General features: G+C 47.7%; 2 protein-coding genes across 9 annotated transcripts in view; one reads left to right on the forward strand and one right to left on the reverse strand.

Moving 5' to 3' along the window:
* The first annotated feature begins 6,579 nt into the window (after positions 1–6,579).
* On the forward strand, positions 6,580–15,145 carry LOC125721688 (proline-rich protein 7). 3 transcript variants are annotated; one of them, XM_048997651.1, is made up of 3 exons: positions 6,580–6,714; positions 8,041–8,690; positions 12,246–15,145. In XM_048997651.1, the coding sequence occupies exons 2-3, from the start codon at positions 8,411–8,413 to the stop codon at positions 12,680–12,682; spliced, it is 717 nt and encodes a 238-aa protein (XP_048853608.1). In that variant the 5' UTR covers positions 6,580–6,714; positions 8,041–8,410; the 3' UTR covers positions 12,683–15,145. The 3 variants fall into 3 exon arrangements, with proteins under 3 accessions (XP_048853608.1, XP_048853610.1, XP_048853609.1); XM_048997653.1 differs by having other exon boundaries at positions 6,586–6,636; XM_048997652.1 differs by having other exon boundaries at positions 6,590–6,714; positions 8,044–8,690.
* The window catches only part of dbn1 (drebrin 1), a 39,124-nt gene continuing 30,343 nt past the window's right edge, over positions 15,137–23,917 (reverse strand). For 5 of the 6 annotated variants that reach the window (XM_048997620.1, XM_048997619.1, XM_048997621.1 and 2 more), the window contains 11 exons: positions 23,484–23,630; positions 23,109–23,186; positions 22,340–22,491; positions 22,187–22,244; positions 21,649–21,702; positions 21,161–21,275; positions 20,304–20,411; positions 19,285–19,398; positions 18,379–18,881; positions 17,385–17,490; positions 15,137–17,065 (listed from right to left, as the gene is read on the reverse strand). In XM_048997620.1, coding sequence (XP_048853577.1) covers positions 17,013–17,065; positions 17,385–17,490; positions 18,379–18,881; positions 19,285–19,398; positions 20,304–20,411; positions 21,161–21,275; positions 21,649–21,702; positions 22,187–22,244; positions 22,340–22,491; positions 23,109–23,186; positions 23,484–23,630 — 1,488 coding nt within the window. In that variant the 3' untranslated portion in view covers positions 15,137–17,012. The remainder of the gene's footprint in view (positions 17,066–17,384; positions 17,491–18,378; positions 18,882–19,284; positions 19,399–20,303; positions 20,412–21,160; positions 21,276–21,648; positions 21,703–22,186; positions 22,245–22,339; positions 22,492–23,108; positions 23,187–23,483; positions 23,631–23,917) is intronic. The other variant, XM_048997623.1, reaches the window with a different exon arrangement.

A 23,917-nucleotide genomic window follows, 5' to 3' on the forward strand; every position in this document is an offset into this window, starting at 1 on the left:
GTTAAACATTGAAAAGCACCCTCTGCTAAATGCTGCCTCCCGGAACTGGGGATGTTCTGCTCCCCCAAAAAAACAGGCCCGTCAGCAGAGCCGTGAATGGGATGCTGTCAAAAAGTGCTGCCTAGACAACCAACATCCTGACATGCTACCAGCATATTTTTGGGTTTTTTAAACTGATGACTGATGCCTAAGGCTGCCATTGTGGCGCTCTCTTCCCAGGGGTTCAGTCTTCCTATTAAACAGCTGAAGGGGTTCAGTACGATAGACAAGCCACCTAAACATACAATTAAGGCAACAATTGTAAGCGTCACTCAGCCCTAGCTGTCGTGTCAGAGAGGCTCAGATTGCTGCTGCGTTTGAGTGTGAATCGCTCCATAATTTTTTTTCCATTTTTATATATATATATATATATATATATATAAAAATTTACTGATTCAGACCCCCGTGCTTGGGTAACTTTTAGAGCACCGTTAAAATTCCACCTATGAACAATCACAAAATTTATTACAAATACTTTTAATCGAATGGATAAACTTTGTTTTAAAATACCTGAAATATATCCATGTTTTTTTTTTTTTTTACACAAAACTTTACACCAGCGTTTTTCAAAAGCCGACACGCGGACATGACCATATGGCTCCCCCAGCCCCCCCCGTTCAGATGTGCGATTAACCCCAAGGAACCTTCAATATAATGCGACGGCGAACTGCGCAATAAACAGTCAGCAAGGGGTAGTTCTGTCTCTGAACACAGTCTCCTGCGCTTCAGTATCTCAAACGTGTTTGTGATTTGTTCAGTTCCCTTGATTGACCAAATCATCAGTCCACTGTGACTTTACAGATCTGATGTCATCGTCCACACACACGCAGACACACACAAACCTCCCTTCAGGAAACTCGTGTCAAAGACAAGGTCGTGCTCTTTGGAGACCTCGGTGAAGCATACCAGGACCCAAAGTAGCAGGGCTTGTTATTATTCATCGTAATTATTATTATCATTATTGTCATTTCTTACCAGGCTTCTTTAGACAGCAGATAATTTTCATCTCTTTTATGTTGGTTTATTTATCCACCAAAGTGACACTTTTTCAAAGGCACGGTGACCTTCCAGGACCTTGATCCCAGCAACTTTTAAACATGTCTCAAAGCGCTATTCTCCTTTCGCCGCCCCCCGCCGTAGTTTTAGCCATTGGCCAGCAGAGGGGAGTTGTCTTGTAACGGTAGGGAAATGCATGGCATGCTAATTCAGCTATAAATCCTGCATTGATTACAGCTTGGAGAAGGCTACTGTCCCCCGTTTCCTTTATAAGACCACGAAACCATTCAGAAACCCTGACTAAGTGTGCCCATCCATAGACCACAGTGTGGGAGGCTACGTCAGTGTGCCCCCCCCCCCCCCCCCAAAAAAAACTTTCCAAGAGCCTCTGGTGCCATCATCACTTCCGTATGCCAGCAGTCTGTGATCACAAGGGCTTTCCTCAACCGTGTCACACAACAGATCATATTTCAGGCCACATCTTCCACGTGAGGGTCCACGTAAGCCCCCCCCCCCCCCCCCCCCAAAATTCGCCCCGTCACCCAGAAAACCTCATTCGGATTCATCCTCAATAACTCCAGCTTGTCACATTGTTCTGAGTCACTGGATTCCTCGGTCAGTGGGATGCAACTGATGAGCGTGAGCAATCCGCAAGTAAACGCCCCGATCTGGAATCGTGCGGCATCATTCATGCACACGAATCGGCCGTTTTTAGTCTAAGTGAAGCTGCTTTGCCGTTTATTAAAAAATGTTTTCTTTTCCCTACTTCTGTTCTTATCTTCTTTGTAAGACTCATACAGACGTATAGAGGTGAGAGTTAAGCTTGGGGTCCAAACACAGGGTCAGCTGTCCATCCAGCAGCCCTGGAAGAACGTCTAGGTGGTTCAGGACACAATGGAGATGTAACAACTCCGCTGAGCGTGCGATTCGAATCAGCAACTGTCCGGTCACTGGCACCACACTGCCCCTGCAGACTGTCCGTTTACCCAGACAATCAGCATCAGCATATTTTCAAGGATCATTGATAATGTGACGTTTAAATACTTTTGAGGTCTGTAGAGTTTGTCTATTTAAATTTTTTTTTTTTTTATTAAGGATTTCTGCAACTTTCTTGTAGATGACATCTTGGAAGTTCAGCCTGTACTTTATAGACTCCGCAATGGAGACCGACGCAGCGACTTCAAAGCTTGCCTCTGATCTCTTGTTAGACTTCAGCAGAACACAAAGAGTGATCTTGTGTTTGTAGGAAATCAAGGTCCTTGAGTTCGCAGGGTGGTTGGAAAAGTCTAGAACAACAAAGCAGAACAGTGAAGAATATTCAAAATCCTAATAATGCACCGAGATAACGCATCAGTGTAATACATTAATGTCAGATGGCAGAAATTGAATGAGTAAAATATGCACATACTTCTTTCCAAATCGTCGTACGACATTTGCATGCATATTGCTTCCGCAAATGCAAATCTATCTACAGCACCTATATACCTACGATTCCTTGATGCATCTAAGTGCAGATGCGTTCAAAGCTTCCTGTCAGCAGCAGGGACTCTGGTGTCTGTAACCCCCAGAGTAATAAAAATGACCGTAGGCAAGAAACAACCTGTACAATCAGCAATCCTGGGTATGTGTGCGGCCATAAATGACACTCTTCTGATAAACTCCGGTATGACTCTGTCACTGCTGCAGAGGAAGTGGTTTCGATGGGTATCGGAGCAGCTCCTACACGCCTTTTCAACGTTTGCACCTCTAGGCAAAACATCAAGAGTAGCAAACAGCGGTCAAGCAGAATTACATCGGTCCCCGGTGCTGTCCAGAATGCCCGAGTCATCACAGGGTGCATCACGGGGAACTTGCCCCTTTCCGGCCGTGCATGTTGAAAATACGGACTTGCGCACATGTAGCGGCGCTGTTACATTTGTGAACCGGGTAGGTGAAGGTTAAAGGGCGACCAGCTGGTATCGGGTATAGACCTTTATTGCCGACAAGGCGTTAATTGTCATGTGTGTAGGAGCGGACTATGAAGCAATGGGAACCCCCCCCCCCCCCCCCCCCGAGTGCTCCCCCCCCCCCCCCCCCCCCTCCATGAGAAACATGCAAAAGAAAGTGCAAAATCCCATGTTTTATTTATTTTTTTATTTTAAAGACCAAGTGAGGAAAAAAACAGCTCGTATCGCCCTCCCTGTGCTTAATACGTACTGTAGAAAGCAGTAAAGGAATCCAGATTTAACTTTCCCTGACTCAGAAAGCGCTACCCTAACCTGCATTCGCTTAGCCTGCTGCTAACGGTGCGTCGAGCCTTCTGTGAACTCAACACGATTGTCCGGGATTTCGGTTTTGTTGTCTTATCTTTTAGTTGAAGTAGCGGCGTGAGAATAAACAGGCGTCGCCGAGAGCAAGTGCGCAGGCGATGGCCACCGTTTCATTTATAGGGTTTATATCAGCGGCGCATCGTAAACGGGGCGTCTGAGGACTTTTGCTTCTTGTCGTAACAGTTGTCATGGCAATACCTCAGCTTGGCCTTTATGTTTGAGTGTGTGGCTCACATTTCTAAATGAAGGATAAGACAGTTTGCCTTAAAAAAAACCCCCGGCTGAAGAATAAAGCCCTATATAGTGATTTTCTTTGAAGTTACGCATCGTCTGTCAGCTTCCTATGAACGAAAAAAATTCCCTCGAATTTCCTTTTTAAGATTCCCGATCCGCTGGCAAATGATTCCCTGGCCTTGGTGTCTGATTCATACAGCCGACCTTCCAATCTCCTTCTCCGATCGCTTCGTTCCTCAAACGTTTATGAGGGCTCCTGTGGTTTGCATGGCTGTCAGAACCGCGTGGCAGGTAGACGTAGTGGGTGACTGGGTTTATTGGAAGTAATTTCCTTTTCAGAGACAGATGGCAGTAGGGTTCGGGCCAATATCGTACTCAATGAGTCAAGGAGTTTGGTTAATGGAGAAATATGAACATGCTTAGTGATTTTGTCGAAATGCCAGAGTATTAGAGGCTTTCAGTGCGTACAAAGACTGTATTGACTTCAGGTACACGACCGGCATGGAAAATGACACTGGCTCTTCTGAAATGGTCCCCCCGTTGAGTGGATGTTGCACCGACAGTCCTTTGGCGTCATAACAGAAGCAGAGGTCAGTGTCTTGGATAATGAGGGGTTTGGCACCCTATTTACAGGTTGTCTACCCCGGTGTTGAAGCCCCCCGCACAGCCAGTCCCAGACCTGCTTCTTCTGTCTGACATCCCTGAAAGGACAGAATGAAATCATCGTGTTGTTAAGAATATCAGAGACAGTCATTTGTAAGTGTGAATTTGCAAGTATGAATTCAGTGCCATAAGTGAGTGGTGTAAATTCCCATACATATAGCACTGGGGGAACTGATATCGTGATTGTTAGATGGACGTGGTTTCATGAACAATTTAATACCCCCTCGAAATTTTGTGGAACTTTCCGGAACATATCACGGACCCCTAAATCCATACCTGCTCCTTGGGTTGGGGTGAGCTCAGCAGTACTGGTGCCACTGGAAAGACTGCAGGCTGGTTTGAGGAGCACGGGGATCCTCTTCGTGCCAGGAAGCTGACGTCCCACTGGCTTCCAGGTAGTCAGGCCTCAATCGAGTCGCATGTTTATGGGATTGTCTGGTGAGGGACCAAATCGCAGCAGTCCCAGTCACGACCACACCAGAGGAGACCGGAGGGAATCTTTCCAGGTGAGACGATTCCAGCCCCCCTGTTGTCAGTCCATTCCATTCCTGGCATTCCAAACAGCTACGCGGCCATAGAGAACTGCAACTGGACGTCAGAATGAAGTACACATTCTCATTAAACCATAAAACGATGACAGGGAACGGACAAGAGGGACTACTGTTCCTGTCCAAAGCAATGACACTAGAGATATAGGAGCTCCGTGTGCAAAAGGAGTTCATTTCACTGCCTTATCCATCTAAAATCTGCATATTTCAAAAGGTCAACAGCAGTGAAATGCTAAAAACGGCTAACGGGAGCATGCAACTGCCTTCCAGTGCTGCGGTGATATAGAGCGCACAGTACTCCCATTGTGCCATCGCTCAGGCACCGCGCTCTTTTCCGAGCGTGCTATGAATCATGCGCTACACACAAGTGGCAAATAAGTGTCATTTTTACGATGAATGCATAACGATCTTACTGTTCGGGGGGCGGACGTGGCTACAACGGGGCTCCGCGTGCAGTCGGAGCGGAGACCCGCGCTGTGAAGTCACGAGGAGAGCGTCAGCGATACGCAGCTGTAGCGACAGATTTCAGCGTCACCGTAACGTCATTCTGACGTGAAACCGGAGACTGGGGCACTGTCTGGGTTTGAAGTTAAACTAGGCACTGCTGTGTGGGTCTGTTTATTATAATCATAAGATAAGTAATTGTGCTGTTAACACATGCATCAGTGGTCGAGTTGTAGCCTCGTGCTCCAAACCACCTTCAGCTTTTTGTGTGTGTGTGTGTGTGTGTGTGTGTGTGTGTGTGTGTGTGTGTGTGTGTGTGTGGGGGGGGGGGGGGGGGGGGGATATGGTACGTGCATATGACACTGTGTGGACCAAATGTCCCCTCAATGTGATAACACACTGTTATTTTGACGTTGCGTTGTGTCCTGGGGGGGGGGGGGGGGTGGTTATATATGACATTGTGGGGACTAAATGTCCCCAGAATGTGATAAGAAACTGTTGTTTTGATGTTGTGGGGACAAGGGGAAACACAATTTTACAAAGTTCTTGTATTTCGTTTGGTTACGGTCGGGTTAAGGTTGGGATTAGGGTTTTTCCCAATAGAAATTAATGGACGGTCCCCACAAAGACATGAATACAAACGTGTGGTCTGTCGGTCTGTCTGTCTGTGTCTGGGTCAGTTGCCCTTAAAGCATGACAGCTTTGCGGTGTGACCTGAGCCTCCTGCAGCCTATGACCCTAATTTCATACACGATAACAAAAAAAACACACACACACAAAAAAAACACTAGCGGTTTGACTTGGGTCACGTGACTCACCCGTGTATATCTCGTCTTTGGTTATCATCTGCGAAGGTCCAGACTGGCATCTAACATGACGAAACACCAGTTAATAAGGATATTATTATTATTATTATTATTATTATTATTATTATTATTATGACCATTATTTAATGAATCCGTGATCCTGGTTAGAGTAGGCTATACATGTAAGTACAAATGATTTAAGCCTTAGAGATACAGGATTAACATAAGAATCTTATTGGGATACTCTGAGGTAATTTAAGATTGCCTAACGCTTTCCTTGTTCAATAAACACATCGTAATAAATACCAAAACAAGCTTCTGTTACTTGCATTTCCAGGCAGTATAAATGGCAAGCTTTTCTTATACAGATAAAATAGTAGCCCGGTAAATTATATTAAATTACACTGAATTACCACTGGGAGGAATTAAGGTGATAACAGACTGGGGGTAGTTTACCGGTTGTAAATGGTTAAAAAAAGGGAGGAGCAACGGCACAGAGGGAGCTTTATTGAAACTCTTATGTATCATTATGTATCATTTCGACGCACTACAGCACCAACTACACGTGATGGATATGCCCACTTTCCCAATGGAAAGGTAAAGGGACCGGATCGCGGAAAAGGTCTGGGAGAAAACAGGACATCTGATCGGCAAATATATCCCAGTGCAGTCCAGGTACATAAAACGGCTGGTGAGCAGACGGTAAAATGCTTAATGACAGGAGACTCGGAGTTAAATGGTCGATCAGGATGCGTAATTGCCTCCTTAACGATCCGGAGTAGAAGACGTGCGTTATTGAACCAGACTTGGAGAGTCTGGGACTTTATGTTCTGATGGTTGTGGTTACTGAATACTGACATTTAGAGATGCGTTTACCTTCATGCATGCGTCCGCATGCGCTCATCTGTAGCCTACATTGTGTTTAAATGACGGTTATTTACATATCGACCATCGATAATATTTGCGCCGACAGATCATTTAATGTACATATGTTTTGATCGCATGGGATCTCGTGAAACGTGTTGCTTGTCTGGATGTCCACATTACATAAATCAAAGGTAGCGATCGGCAAATGTAAGGAGAGATGTAAAATATGATCAGGAATGGAAATGGTGCATGTTATCTACTTCCGAACCTAGACACGTAGTCCGTATGTCATCATTGAGAAATTTGGCTTTACATGTCATTTGCTTGCTGTAGACTACTTGTTGACATGCAAACGACCGCACAACAATTCACGTATCAGTACCTAATTGATGCTGTTTAACGCAGTAGCCAAGCAGTTACACGTAGCGTAAACAATTTACTTTTTATTATAATATATACCTTACGGGTGGAAGTGAACCAGGCAGAATGAGTGTGGAAGCAGTGTTTCGGAATATTTGGCCGTTTTTAAGTATTGTACGCGGATGGTCGCTCCGTTGAAAGTGCCATCGCAGATAGCTTGTAGGGTGGGCGGAAAGCACAGGTGTGATGCGCGCAGCGCCGGCGGTGCCCTCGGGAAGGACCCGGGAGGCTGCAGAAAACACAAATGCAATAGTTTTCCGATATTAAAGGATTGAGAAAACGAAAAATTGTAAATCTTAGACCTGCGAACCATTTTGATTACGTTAAAACATAACGTTACAGGCGGTTTGGGTGTGTTTTTGTATATTTAAGGTGATATGCTTCGCTGTGGTGTCAATGGTTAATGTAATAACGAATACACAATTCTTCAGTCGTCCTGTTCGGCGCATGGCGAACGGTGTTAAAATCTGTGGTTATACAGCACCTGTAGTTCACATTTAAACACCCTAAGCGTGTATTTTTTTCGGGATTCCTATAAGTCGGTGAAATAGCCTACATTTATATAATTCGAACTAACATCCAAGAGATCATGTATTCTCTTCAAACTTTGCTCAAGCTCCCAATTTTTGCTAAGAATGTGAAAACGATGATTCTGTTTTGCTGGATATTTTGAAATGATATCTTCTTCCTTATTTATTCCTCTTTTCTGAACAGCAGAAGGCGGGGCTTTGATTTAATTAGGGATCCAGTTATCGGGACTTAAAACCATCGGATTCCAGTAGCCGACACTGGAACAAAGGATGTTCCTGTGTAACCCAACCTCTATGTTCGGTTGAAAACATGTTTTGGGTGAACCTGCCGCCCGAAAGCACCGGAGGGATATCATAACATCGCACCACACAGAGAAACCGTGGGATACAGCTGCGATTCCTTTGTCGAATTTGGCCGTCCAGGATAGCTCCAAGACACTGAAGGCGGGGGGCACCACTGTCGAGACTCCCAGGATGAGGACGTCGGACTCCTGGGCAGGCGTGTGACGCCCCCCTGCAGGATTGAGGAGGAAGTGCACCCCGCAGTCGGCAGCATGGTGATGTCACAGGGCACCTATACCTTCCTGGCGTGCTTTGCCGGGTTCTGGCTGGTGTGGGCCCTCATCGTGGTGCTCTGCTGCTTCTGCGGTGTCCTGCAGCGGCGACTGAAGCGGCGCCGCGAGGAACGACAGCGGGAGCGCTGCCTGCGCACACTGGAGATGGAGCCCCTGGAGTGCCGTGCGGAGCCCCCCCAGTTTGGGCCACCCCAGGTCCTGCCGGTGCCCGTGCCGGTCCCCCACTCCATGGTGCCTAGCACCTGGTCCAGCCCTCAAGGTACGGTTGGCCACCCCATTCTCTCTGTGAAAACCCCCTGCACCTTCTCCTGCACACCCATCCTAGTGGCGTGAAGGTTCCCATGGCGACGGTTGTCTATCCCATGATGCGATCCCAACCTTATTTACTCAGCCTCAGCTTAACTGTCCGTCTCCACGGTTTCGTGGTTCAGGTTCAATGTTGGTTTGGAAGCTGTTTAGAGGACTTTACAGGAAGTTTATGAGAACAGCTGGTCCGCTCTTTAGGATCCGAGCTAGAAGGATTGAGGAAGAAAGAGAGGGCAGAAGGGAGGTAGCGTCAGGGTCCTAAAGCCAGTGGCACGGAGTCTGTCGGCACGGCTCAGAGCCTTGTCCAGCTGTGGAGACGGACTGTGCCACCATGTAAAGGTCACTGCAACTCATGATCTAGGGTGTTACTGCATCATAAGAACAAGCCAAGTAAAATGGGCTGTCAATAATAAGTTCACATTTAGTCGTTATTACTGGGAACGAGAATTATCTGAGATATGCAATTTAAGGAGCTCATCTTCTGCTTGGCAGATTTGATCCAAAAACTTGCAGTTTGTAAATATATCCCTGTGCAAAGGTGGGACCTTCTTCTTGTGACAGACATCGGCCGCGATGAGGTTAGAGCGCGCGGTTAAGAGCTAGCCATGGTCGGTTAGCAGCGGGGCTGGTTGGTAACCGGGCAACGGGTCAGGAGGAAAACCCAGGAACTCCAGGGTGACACCGGAGAGAGCAGCTAGTGTGCAGCTCACTGAGCCATGTGGGGAGGGGGGGGCATCAGCTTTGGCTCCCCCAAGATGGAGCAAGTCCCTCAACGAGAAAACGTAACGTAAAACGTATACGTAACGTATAACGTAAAAATGTTTAGTGACGAACATCAGAGTCTAAGGTGTTATTCTTTAAGTGTCTGTGTGTTCATATATAGGTAGTGATTATTCATGATTATACAAGCTATGATAAATGTCAAAATGTGTATTATTAATGTGTCCTTTATTTTAGCTTTCTATTATAAGGTACTTCCCAGTACTTTTCCTTTTAGAACAGCTTTCTGGATCCCATCTATCACCTCACAGCTGTTACTGCCCCGTCAGGGGTGTCCTTGAATAGCGTATGCGGTCCTAGATATAATCCCTTTGCTGGGGGGGCACGTCGAGGACACTGCATGCGCTGACCCATCCCTCCCGGTGGCACCTGTGCCGCCCGTAATTTCAAAGTAAATACCAGCCCCTTATACCGTTCAGCAGGGTGTCATACAGGGCAACGTTCGGTTGGCCGGCTGGGAACCGACGGGCCGCGCTGCGCAGTTTGAGGCCGATTTCACGTCAACAGCTGGCTGAGGAGCTGTGTATTCTTTTTGATTGGTGGGGAGGGGCGTTTGGTTACCTGTCACCTGCTCTCAAGTGGATAGGGAACCGCCCAGAGTGGATTATTCTCCCTCAGGCGGGGCTGGGCGCTGGAACACCCAGGCTGAGATCATGCATGTTTTGCGGCCAGCTCTGGGCCGCGTCGTGGGAGGCGTACCGTGGTCCTATGGCGTCCACTTCCTACCTGCTAATCCCCCCACATGCCAGAGCAGAAAAAGGCTGCTGGCTTCTTTCGGACAGATTACGTCCCAAATTCCCTCTGCGGGGTGGTTGTCAGTTTATATCCCGAAGTGTTTTTAAATGCCGAAGGCCAAAGATCCAGAAGCTGTGACTGAGGGTTAGTATTTACTGTCCCCGTATTTTTGTACATCAGTTTTATTAGACGAATTTAAAAAAAGTCAAGCTGTCAAGGGTTACTTTTAATTATGTTTAAGATCATACCCACATAAGTGTTAGACAACCAAAAGCATCAATGATCACAAAGAATGATTCCAAAAGGCGTACTTTTTATGATATGAAGGTGTAGATTAATGCTTAACTGTATTATAAGAAAAATTATTAGGGGTCACTTGATGGAGTAGGCTGTCAGCGTAGTGCTTTAACTTATTATATATTTAACATTAACATAAAATATTAACATATTTCAGCACCAGGGGCCTCTACTTGCATTTTTAAATACATGTTGTTGTTTTTATCGCTGAGCTTAAGTAGCTAAGCCGGCCACCCACTTAATCAGCTTGATTATCATTTTAATATTATGTAAAGACATGATTATCATTTTCACAAGGTAAGTCTCTTAAATATAGCTCTTGAGTAGCTCCTAGCTATTGAGGCATAATGTAATTACTCCAGTCAGTGGCCCAGAAGGTTCTAGAATTAGCTTAGCAGGCCGTCCAAGAAAATAATGTTAATTTTTTCTTATTTTACTGTGCTTTGGCACTGATAATTAGCTCGCAGCATGCAGAGGTGCAACTGGCCACTAGGGGGGTGGTATTCTATTTAGGAACAATGTGGGAATTCTCCGCTTCCCTCCACTGGGTGGGTCAGGTGGGCGTCTGGGCCCCCACTCAGGTGAAGATGATTGGTGCACTGCTTCGCCATGAGGGTCACATGATCAATGTGGAGCTGGGAAGCAAAGTCAACGCAGCGGCTTGACGCGCGATCCCATCTGCCCACACGTCTTCCAAGAAAACGCAGATAAAGACTGTTACATCACCCTGCCCCTAGGAGAAGCTAATCGAGTCTGTCATGCATGTGTGTAAATAATGCGCTGACCAAATCACTGCGACGGGGTAATGTTTACAATCTGCTGCATCCTGTCCTCTCTGCAGCTGATGTTTAAGGGATCAGCAAATGTTTACATTTTATCAGGTTATTACTGAAGTAATTACTGTGAGCTCTTTTTAAATATGCCTGTTTAAATATTTTTTTAAGCATAGTCACTGTTTATTTTAGGAAGCCAGTCTTCATATTCAGTTCCTTCTCCTTGTAGTCTGGGTTCTTTCTTCACTCTGTGTTTAGCCATTGATATTTTTGGTCTTATTTGTCAGAGGTAAATAAAAAATGCTTGGTGGCCCGGTAAACCTCGAGCATCATCGTAATATACAAAGGGCTCATCCACACGATCTGCCCTGCGAGGGATGGATTGCACAGAGGTTTTGAAAGGAATTTAAAAGGCACCAAAAAAAAATGGTGTTTGGTGATTAACTATCGATGAATCATCCTCTCTGAGCAGGATGATTTGATTCTGATGTGGGCGAGATTGAGATGCATTCAGTCACATGCATAAAAGGATCAGAAATTCAGCTGGGAGAATTAAATGCTAGAAAGTAATTCACAGGGCGCTAACTTCTGTTATTGCTTGGCATGCATTTATTATGACGTGAGGGCCTTTTTAAGATTAGGGTTTACAGAATTATGGGTTTCTTCTAGGAGTTTATATGGGGGCGGGGCCACAGGGATATTGACCCTAGCTGAAAGCTGATTGGCCCTTGGAGTGTCCCTCCTTTGTCACTCACCGATTCAAAACATATCATTGGTTAATGATATTGTTGGTCCCTTTGCATGAATTATGGCTCCTGTTATGTGCACCACCTTAAGAAAAACCCTATATTTGCTCTTGGGGACTTCCGAAGCTACTGTTTCTGTTGTTATGCGAGTTCCATGCTATTTCCGTCTGTTCTCAGAAGCAGATGTTTTTGGGAAGCCGCCGTGTTACGAGGAGGCGGTGCAGATGGAGGACCCCCCTCCCCCATACAGCGAGGTCCTGGCCGACAGCCGGGGAGGAACGTACACCAAACCGCCGCCCGGGACGTCCCGGAAGCCCCAGGACTCAGAGACGAGCAAGGCGGCGCCGGACGTGGCATTTCCGGAGCGTGGCTACTCCACCCTCATCCCCCTGCCGGCTCATGTGCGCGAGCGCTGGGACTCCCTGGGCCGCATGCTCTCCACCATGGACCTGAACTGCAGTAACCAGGCCTCGGAGGCCCAAGCCTCGGCCTACACCACCCTACCCCGGGGAGGGAGGACCAACTTGGAGCTGGGGCTTCACCGACCCCGGCTGGACGACACCTGTGCCCTGCCCACCGCCTTCCCCGTGTTCGGCAGGAGCACTGCTGTTTAATTCAACTCCCCTCCCTTCAGGCCATATCACCAAGACTGCCGCTTGCTGTTTATTTTCAGCTCCAGCCTTTTGAAGGTGTGAGAACATCTCACCGTTCTCCTAGAAACGCTGCCTCGACATGGCGCGAGAGGGGTGGTAAGGGAGCCGCTGGAAGCGGACTCATCCCCGGAGCGTCGTCCCGACGACGAGCATCTGTTGCGGCCTGCTTCCGTTGCCATGGCGCCAAGCGGACTTAGTTTAACGACTAACTATTCGAAAACTGGCACCTGGAAGCACTGACCTCATAGGGCCTGCAGGTTCGCTGCAAATTTTTGCCGCGAATTTCAGTAGCTCACCGGTTTTTTCTGGGCTTTTTAGTAATCTTTAAGGGCCTGATTTGTTTATTCTTCTGCCTTTATTTCCCCCAGAGGACATGTGACTCGAGTGACTGTGGAGTGTCAGTCAGCATATTGCTCGCTGTGAGAACTGAGGACCCAGGCTTTGCCACAGCCACATTCCTTCCAGTAATCAAGCTGATCTTTATTTATTTATTTATTCATTTTTAGAAAAAGAAGTAGCTGACAGTGAGTGCTTTTTACATCCATGTCTATAATACCTCTGAAGATTTTGTCTGGTGACTGCATGGATTATAATTAATGAAGTTAACCCATGGCAAGTTTCCTCCTGTTGATCAACAAATGACCATCGAGGGTTTTTTTGTCCTAAAAAAAATCCATAGCAAGGGAATTCATTATTTTTTAAACTGTGTTGAATATTACCGTTCAGGAAACAGATTTATCTTTATTTTTTGTATGTGTGGTGGAGATCTCAGCCTTATATTGCTGCGTGATTGAAGGACCAGTTGACCTATTTGGGAATTGTACGGGATTACGCTAGTCCTACCGGGCTTTTATATTGAAGGAGAGGGCGCAAATGGGATCCCTCACTCCTGTTGGAATCGATCCGCTCACACTGCTGACTCGTTTCCTAGGATCTAGTCCCCCAATGTACTGAACGAAGACTGATTTAGAACCCGTAAAGTGTGTCTTTCAGTAGTGATTCCTGTGTGTACTTTTATTTTCGTATTCATTCCCGTGTTAAGAACGAAGAGCCTCAACTATATTCCAGAAATCCACTGTGGTCATCTAAAGCAACATTTTTACCAAAATGGGCAACTATGAATGATATTAACGTATTTTTTTAAAGAGCAACTACCACGCGGCTTTAAGTGCTCTGACAGCTTCCCACTATCAGATTTTCGTATTGCACTCATCTGTGGTTCTGCATGTGGTATTTGAAATAGAGTACTGAATTCTATTTGGTTTTTTTTTTGTTGTTGTTTTTTAAATGAATGGTTTTAGCCAATGAGTGCGTGGCAAGCTTCGCCTAGCTTTACGCAGAGCCGGGTGCTGGTTTAGAGAAGTTTTCAAACCGGCGAATAGGGCATATCGATATTATTTGTTTTACCAGTTCGCGTGCCACAGCTTTATATGAAGACAATCGCTTTTAGCCCGTTTGCCGTTTCGTTATACAGCATTTATCTTCTTTTCTACGCATATATTTTTTATATATAAATGGCTGCAGCTTTTGATTTGGCCTTGGGACGCACCGCGTCTGTCCCTTCGATTTTAGCGCAGCGGAAGTGCTTCTCGCGCCATAAAGGACGGACTCTATCGGCGTCCCGCTCGCGGTCTATCTCGTCACGGATGTTGCCTGGCAACATAACGGCGGTGCGACCCGCCGGCTTCAATGGGAGCCGTAAGGACGCTCTTTCGGTGAAGATGTGTAAGGTGGGACAGTCACGGGCGGGTTTTACCGTGCCAAAATGTTTACTAGGAACACTGGTACTGCTTCTCCATTTGGACTTTCTCAAACGTAGAATCAGATGCGAGAAAATACATTTTTATATTTGTATATAAGCAGCGAATTTTAAACTGTGTTCAAACGTAACAGGTGACCCAGAAGGGCGAAGTGACGTCACAGCCAATAAGACATGACTTTTACTGTCTCACAATCCATCACCGCGTCGAATCACACGAATCGTGAAGCCGATGCGTGTTTTACAGGTGCTCTGTGCGTGATCTGTGACACATCGTGTGGTCAGCTGTAGGTTCCATAGCCATGAATAACGTACTATGTTGACAAGAAACCTCCTTGGGCCAGACCTGTAAAGTGCATAGTCTGTGCCAGAGTCTCTCATAATAAAAGACTATATAAATAAAATGGATTATAGGTGCTTCATTGCTGCTGATGATCTTCATACCATTTTTCCCATATTTATTGCCAATGTACAGTATGGTCATATTTTTCTCTGCTTTTTAACCATGATGACTTGTTCAGTGGGTGTAGACCAGCAGAAGGTTTTGAAGACACCAATGATGTACCACAAGGATGGAGATGTATTACGTAATCTTGTGGTTCTCTGGTTATAACGTTTTATTTTGTGAGTGAAGAGTGAAGACTCCGAAACCTGTATGGAGGTTTTTAACGTTCTTTAATAACATACATGAGGATGGAGCAATTAACAAAAATAAAATAAAGTCTTGTGCTTGTTTTGAAGAGGAGAGGGTGGCGAGCAGATGAAAACAAGCAGAGAGAGAGCCATAGAAGAAAATATGGGAAAAGAAAGACAAGAATTCGCAAAGGCAGAGTTGCGGGTGGGGGAGGGGAGGCTGAGGATTCCTCAGCATGACAGGGGAACAGCGTAAACTTTAAAAGATGTTTAAAAGGTGTGGACAGACACTGAAACCATGTCAGGAGGTCCGTGGTTATTGTTAAAGATGCTGGTTGGTTCAAAATCAGATTTTCTGGGGAACACGCAAGCCAGTCAATCGCTAACGGCTAAATATTATCATCGACTTATTGAATCGCGAGTCCAAAAGTGTCCCTCGAGTTGACTGAATCTAGTCCACGCTTATAAATAATGTCGCCGCCGTTAATCGGCGTTAGATTAGTAATCCTAAAATCACGGTTATTTACACGTCTATACTACACACAGATCACGTAGGTCAGTCTTATTGCTTGTTCGGCTACAGGGCCTCTCCATTGATCCTCTTTTTGGTGGGGGAGGGGGGGTTCAGTGTTGAGGCCTCAGGTAAGTCAGTAGGTTTCCTTGGGCTGGACAGAGTATGGAAGACAACAAACCTTTACAGAGTATTTGCCATTAGAGTAATATTCGAGGATTTATCTGTTTTTTTTTTTTTTTTGTGAAGTTGTCGAGTCTCCAGGATGTAACAGTTCTTGCCAGGTCACATTCAGCTTTATGTTGCTATGTTGTATTTATGAAGCCACACCATTGCAGGTGGAATATTCCTGTGGGAATGAAAAGTCACCTTGAAAAATAGCAGTATTTGTAAAAAGTCTTTTTTTCTTGTCAAAAAAAAGAGTCTAATGGGTCGGTTGTAGTCCGGTGGTGCCGGCGGGTTCACAAAGCAGGTCGCTGTTGTCCGCAGGGGTAGCCAGTAAAATCTCCCCAAGTCATTGAACGTTTAGAGAAGACAGAAGGACTAGACAGGAACACGACCGCCACTAAGTAAAACTTCTCTAAATCTACTGATTAATACGCACATTTAATAGGTAGTCTGAATCCATAAACTTTGGTCTTTGAGATAGGGAAACTTTAATGAGGAAAACTTTTTATAAATTTACTAGCGAAGCAATATATTGCTGTAAGTATGTTTGTCTGTTTTCACTTAACCACTTTTTGGGGGGTGGGAATGATCTTCTATCAGTTTCCAGTCATACACCTTCACTAAGGGCCAGTTTTCCTGAATCCACAGATACCCTAATCTGAGAAAAACTAGCTATAAACCTGCAGCTAAGGCAGAATTAAAGTGGCCACATCAGTTGTTTCAGTCATGTATACTTGGAATATTGGGGGCCATTGGGCAAGATCTGGACCTGTGTGAGGTAAAGGATATGAAAGAGGCCGCAGATTGGAACTGGACCGCTCCAGGTTTGACCCAGAGAAAACCAGCTGAATGAGGACCGGGGCATCAGTGCTCCGGTTTACACCTGCATGATACAGGGAGTCTGTCTGCAGCCTGACAAGAAGCCGCACGCACTGTGAGATGGTGAAAATCACGTGTGAGCCGTCCTCAGCATGCCCAAAACAAAAGGGGGGTAATTGTGAGGAGCCCAAGCTCCAAGCCAAGAAAATTAAAATAAAAAACTCAATTGCATCTTTAACAATAACCCCAAATCCCTTCACTGCTTTTTAAGTTCCTTTTCGAAACTTTTTTTTTTGTAACTTTTTTTTTTTTAATTTTAATGCAAGACTAATTAATTGTTACACGGTTAAGTTTCTTGAAGGCGAGTCTCTTCTACCTCCCTCTTCCAGTCTGGCACCGTGTTAGTCGTCATCTTCCACCACGGGGTCTGTGTCCCAGCAAGTTATGTCAATCTCTGAGAGAAGCCATTATGGGGCGGGGGGAGTGGGACGGGAGGAGGTTGTTAACATCCATTTTCACCGCTAGAAAGCCCTCCATTTCTGTATTTCACAACTTAACTCACTGAGGAAATGTTTCTTACACAACGTCAGAATTGCTGCCTTAAGGTACAAGATTGCACTTCCACTTAAAAATATGTAATATAAGCACAGGGCAGTTTCACTACCTCCCGGACATCCTGTCGCGCTCTGAAAATCTCGGGGCCAAGCTAATCTGATCGGGACAGAGATAGATTTGAATTTGCAAAGCAAGATTTTGTCTTTTAAAGCCATTACCTGGCGGTTTGTTATAAAACACTGGCATCGGAGTGGCTTTGGCAGAGCAGTCTTCCGATTGGGCGAACTCCTCCTCCTGTGATTGGCTGAAGTAACCCTCGCTCGCCTGTAGAAACACCAACACAAATCTATCCAGTTCCTCCAAATGTACAGGATGTGCAGCCAAAACAGAGAGCACACTGCTTTATTGGGTCAGCTATTTTGTATTATACTGCCTTCGTCTCGATTTTTAGAGAAACTTCCTTTCACTTCCAATAATCAAGCGTTGTATGTTTCCGCATTTATTAATGTTCCTTGAAAATTGCTGCCATCTAGTGGCGAATTTAAAGAACGCATCCCATTAGCGAAAACCCAGGTAGAATTGAACCTGGAGGTATGAGCAGTTATTTTAAAGCGGAGGTATGCATAGCGATCGTGAGCAGTTATTTTAAAGCAGTGTTTCCCAACCCAGTCCTCGGGGACCCCAAACAGTCCATGTTTTTGCTTCCTCTCAGCTCCTAGCGTGTACCAGGTTCCTGATTGGCTGGGAGCTGGGAGGGAGCAAAAACATGGACTGTTCGGGATCCCCGAGGACTGGGTTGGGAAACACTGATTTAAAGGCTTTGTGCTTCTTCGGTGCGGATGACTGGATAAAGTATTATCTAGCTCAATTATACAACAAAAAAGGTGTCCGCAAAATAAATAAACGTGAAAGAGAGAGGCAGCAAAATTCCGCATGTATTTGCAGGCGTACGATAAACGTATTAACCTGCGAGGAAGACGAGCACAGGCACATGATCAGTAAGTGCAGTTAGGGCTGTATAGCGCTACCTGCTAATATTAGAAGCTAAATTATTATTCTGTAATCTTGCAGTGAAAGGCACTGTATAGAATGTGGGATGGCAATTTCATATGTCTACAAATAGTAACCTCATTATATAGATGATGACTAGCTAAAGACATTGTTAGCGGATCTGTCCCATTATGAGATGGTGCAGCTGTTCAGGGTACTGACCTGGGTGCTCTCTTTGAGCAACGAGTCCCCGTTGGTCATGAGCAGTTGACCATCATCCAGTTCTCGGCTGTCAGAGCCCCCGGCCTGCACCAGCGTGTGCTGGTAGCTGAGGCCCATTTCGTGTGGGCCCCCCAGGTCCACCTGGTGAGCCGGGTCATCCATCCCATCCGGGCCCTGGCAGAAGGAGGCGGGGGGCTCAGGCAGGTCGTCAAAGTCGAGGAGCGGCTGAGGGAGTCCGGCGCTGACATCGGCCGGCGCCGCCTCCACAGGGTCCCCCATCAGGTCCACGAGGTGGGCTGCCTGGGAGGGTGCCATAGCAGGGGTGGGGCCCGCCGACTCCCATAGGTCCAGGAGGCTGTCCGTCTCCTGCTGGGGCGGGGCGTCAGGCGGCACCCCGAAGTCTGAGTGGTTGTCAGGTGTCTCTCTGGCCAATGGGGCCACGCTCTGAACAGGTTTGGCGGGGGCCGACTCTTGCACGGGGGTGCGCTGCTCGGGCTCAGGGTCTGGCGCGGAGTGGAGATGGAAACAGAGAAAGAGAGAACAAAGAAATATGGCTGACTTCAGTATTGTTATGCTACCATTTGTGAATTCAATGAATATGTCAGTTATACTTTGGTGTGCTTCCATATTTACATGTTATTTATTTAACAAATCCTTTCGTCCAAAGAAACATACATTTCTTTTTTTGTTGAGAAAACAGGGTCAGCCAGCTCCTGGAGTAACTTGCTCAAGGACCCAACAGTGAATTGTGCCAACCACGGGGTTTGAACCTGCAACCTTCTGATTATAGGCATAGTATTCCTTCCGCACTGGAGAAGAGTATTCAGCCTCTATGGGCAACTTCAGAGACCCTATTCACGATGACAAAATAGGAATCGGGAGGACAGAATAGCCCGGTGACCTTACCCCAATCGTTTTGGTAGGTGTCCTCCTCCTGGATGGGCGTGGTGACGATGGTGGGGATGGGTGCAGGCGAGAGGCCCTCCACGGCACGATCTGAGGACCCTTCTGCTGAGTTTTCTGGTGGAGCGGGTCAGGGAGGAGGAGAGGTCTTCACTATAAGGCACATGGAAGAGCACCTCCACAGCAATTGTACAAAACTGCTCCCAGACACGGCGGCGTGGTCACATGACAGCTGTTTGGCTCGCCTCCCCTTGTGCATCCAGGTTGGTTCTCCTTGTCCCAGACTGTCCCCGCCCACTTGTTATAGGGGCGGTCCAGGATGGCCCACAGGTCACAGACACCATCTTGCAGTGGACTCGCCTTCCCGAGCATGACCCCAAACACATCCTGTGCGTCAGATCTCCATGTCTAACTGAATCAGTGGTGTCGCCCCCTCCAGGCAGAGGACAGCAACACGCTCACAGGTCATCCAGATGCAAGGGGGTAAGTGTCCGTCGAGATACATATAAAGGCAGAGGGGTCGTAGGTGGAGCGACAGCTGACCCTAGGACTACTGGCTGTAGCGAGTACGACATAGTCTTTTCTTTAGACCACACCTTCCCAGCAATGAAGCAAAATTAAATACAAATTAAAAAGCAGTGAGTCGAATTTGACACGACGACAGACATGGACAAGGTTTCGTATCAGGCGAGCATCAGACACACACTGAGCGGGAGCACGAGAGCCACATGCTAAAGGAGCATTAGGGACCCCTCTGAGCCGTGGACCAGCAACCCGGTGACATCACAGATGCCTTGTTTTCTGCAGGGTCTGCAAGCCTGTTGAGTCAGAGTGAATCCAGTTACCCTATTGAGCTATTGAGACCTAGTACTACAGTCTATGGACGAGGTAACAGGGGGTTTTCAGCAGAGAAGCAAGATCCTGGTTGGGGGATGGGGGAGGGGGGTTCAGTAGGCTGGTCTGGGCACTATCTCCCTGCAGTGTGCCCTCCGGCATCTGGGGAGGGGGACCTCAGTACCTACCAGGTGGACCTGGCTGCAACCGGGTGTGAGGTGGGGCGTGCGACGCCGCCTGGGGGGGCAGACCCGGCTCACTGTGCTGGAGCTTCAAGAATGGGCTGTCCAAGCGGCCTGGTAGACAGGAGACAGGGCCCGGGGGAGGGCAGGACACAACACGCACACACCGACACACAGATGGGTGACCAAGGAATGGAGGCACACGGGGGGGGGGGGGGCGGGGGGCAAGAAGACAAGATGGAGTGGTGCAGGGGGTGGAGGGGCAGGGCGGGGAGGGAGAGTCAAGGTAAGAATCAGTGCCAGAGCAGAAAAGCAAGGAAAGTTATTGGCACCCCCTAGTGGTGTAGAAACATCATTGCAGAAATTAGTGTCAAGTAAAAAGGAGAAGTAGGAGGAAAGGCAGAACAGAACGGAAAGAGGAGCAATGGTGAGAGAGGTTGGGAGGAGATGCCTGTGTGCTGTGTCCGCGCCTCTGACCTCTCTGACCCCACGAACGGGTCTTTTCTCCTAAAGGTCTAATGACAGTTCCCCAGTGGAGGGAACTACCGTTGACAGTTGGGGGAAGGAGGTAAGGATGGTCATCTTGGGGCAACAGAATGAGGAAGCGTGAAGTCAGCGGATGTCCCCGTAGCCCTGGGAGACCGGGCTTGCGAATATGCCCACAAAACCGAAACGCAGCATTTGACACCCCTGCAGCCTGCCCCCTACAGGTGAAGGTGAAAAGTGGGCTGTCGTTTTTTTTGTTTGATCCGCCAACCGAGGCGGGCGCATGGGCGTGACATCTGAGCCTGGCATGGGGTTGGCTCCTCCCAGGCCTTCCCCAATATCCCCACACCTTTTATCAGCCTCACCCACAGCCTTACCGGTCCTGTGGATGGTGACAGGGGAGCCGTCCTGTTCGTTGGCCATGGCCTTCTCCCGCTGCCTGAAAAATTCCCGTGGGTTATCGGCCCTCTGGGCGATGATGGCCGCCGCCTCCTGGCATGAGACACGAACGCAGTTTGAGTCACATGTGCGCACAGCCCTACTGACACACATACAGGACACAGCGGCAGAGCTCCGCCGGGCAGGGACAGATATATCTACTGCCTGGGGAGTGGCACCACATCAGCAGCTAGTAAGTAACACACTGCCCCTAATCCTGGAAAATAATACACAGCACGGCCTGAAACCTATCCATCATTCCAGAAAAAGAAGCCCTGATAATGTTACTGACTCAGCAAAGTGCGATATAAACCACCTCAGCAGACAAGATGAAATAATTTTTTGAACAACTTCCAACTTGTTATTTTTTATTTTTTTGTCTTCGGCTTACAGCGCCCCCTAATGGAATATTCCGGGAATAACCCACCTCCACTTCTGACTCCTTCTTGTCCTGAGCACTGTCGTCACAGCTTGGCTCTGTCTGCAGGGAGAGTAGGGGGTTTTAATACTCGCTGCGCGATTCCTACCGGCAGAGGGCAGCAAAGCACATTCGCCCTGTATATTGATACAATCTGTCACGTGAAAGGTATGCATCTGCTGCATTTACGCCACCACTGCACGTTTCACCTTACAGCGCATCCGGAAACAGCCGCTAACAGAATGTTTGCATTATGTTTTGACAGTGGGCCACAAGGGAAGCGAGCCCCCGGGAGAATGTACGACTTTTCCTTCTGTTTTCAGTCATGTTGCGGAAATGCGACTGCGCACAGCCGATGGCTGGAAGGGCTTTGAAATGAAAAGCACGCTGTCCGGATGGAGTTTCATCTCATACAGAATAAGCGCTTTCAGGTCTTTGCAGACAGTAACCCCGATTCATTAGTGGTTGCATGGAATAAAAAGCGAAAAATCTTCCGCGGTGAGAGGGGGCTTCAAATATAAAAGCAGACTCATGCGAGTGTCCTCACGATAAGGGTCTGGGCTCTTGTCCTTTCTCTGGCCTCCTCTTCGTCCTGCATCTTCTTCCTATTCAGGCAGACAGAGAGGGGGTGTGGTTACCTGGGACTATATGGAGGGGGTGTGGCTATCGGTGGGGCAGCGCGCAGGGTGGTGGGCGGAACCTGTGCTCCTCGATCTGCTGCTCCCTCTCGCGGTACCGCCTCTCACGCTCCTCCTGCTCTCGCCGCTCCAGCTCCATGCGCTCCTCCTCGAACCGCTTCCGCTCCTCCGCGGCCTTCTTCAACTCCTCCTCCTTGCGCAGCTCCTCCTCACGCTGTGGGGGAGCGAGGGGTAAGGGTATAAGAAGAGGGGAGAGAGAGAGAGAGAGAAAGAGAGAGTGAATCCGGAACACAGAATCAGAGAGGAATGGAAAGATGGAAGGAAAGGGATAGAGAAAAGGAGAGTGAGAAGAATATTGAAAGATAGAAATAGAGACAGGATAGTCAGACAGAGAGATAGTAAGATGGACAGATAATTATCCTTAACCAATGCCCTTACTGACCTAACTACTTCAGGCCTCACAATGTTTTTCATGCTCCCCTGGCGACGGTCATAGCCCTTGACGACGAGCTGACCCCAATCTGACTGCTCTCTAGGGCCCCGGGGATGAACATGCATGACCTTCACATGAAGCCCATAAACCGAGTCCTAAATTCCTCCTTCTGGGTGGGACTCACGGACCCACAGGTAAACCGGCTCCAGATCTCAGGCACACCATACTTTTGTGATTAGACTTTTTGATGAGGCAGCAAAATATTTGGGAGAGAGACCGGGGTGGAGGGAGGGATAGCAGGGTACAGATCAAGCCTGCTTGCAGCCTCCTGATCTACCTCCCCACCCGTCGGTAAAGTCTGGAAGAGCTGCACGAGCTGGCGGAGAATCAGACCCCACCTTGGCCTGCTCCCAGAATTCTTCTCTGTTGATTTTCTTCATCTCGATCTCCGCATTGGTCTTCTGGTAGGTGGTACCCTGTTCAGGGGGACAGCAAGGATTGAGACAGTGTACCACATCCGCATGGTGCATGTCCTCTGTCCCCTCCTGTGGTTTGGTTAGTCAGCCAGGAGTGTGGCTCGACCGTTTGACACCATGTCGGTTCCACGCAGAAGACAGACTGAGCCTGTAGGCTGCGATCACCAAAAATCCACAGGTTTGCAGGATCACGTCCCAGAAGAAGAGCTGGAAACAGCCCCCCTTTAACTGCATTAGGGACGCTCAACCAGGCGGAACGGGAGCGCGTCCCAGTCAGGACGCCCAGACACCGCGTACCACGTTCTCCGGCTGCTCCTCGTCTTTCCCCCGCAGCCGACTGAGCACCGGGCTCGCCACGTGGGTCGTGCCGTTGGTCAGCTTTTGTCCGATGGCGGAGGGGTCGATGTCGTCCACGCTGCTGGCGTTGATGATGACGTTGACCCCCTACGGGGAGAGGGAGGTGGTAAGTCACACATGAAATATGAGTAGGGGGGTGTGAAGAAATGGTTGTTTGTTTGCGTCAACAATGAAATGGGATGAAAAAAATAGCATGGTGAAGTGGGAGGGGCTAACCACATCACCCACAAAGGCCCAACCGTGCAAGAAAACACAGCAGCATCACAACATAACCTAAACCACACACCGCACAATGACTCCCACCCAGTCTGACGCTAATGCTAAAATCTAGCATCCCCTCCCATGACTTTCCCGCTTAAAAAAACAGCCCGAAA

This window comes from Brienomyrus brachyistius, unplaced genomic scaffold (genome assembly GCF_023856365.1).
Source record: "Brienomyrus brachyistius isolate T26 unplaced genomic scaffold, BBRACH_0.4 scaffold35, whole genome shotgun sequence".
In the NCBI taxonomy this organism is placed as follows: Eukaryota; Metazoa; Chordata; class Actinopteri; order Osteoglossiformes; family Mormyridae; genus Brienomyrus; species Brienomyrus brachyistius.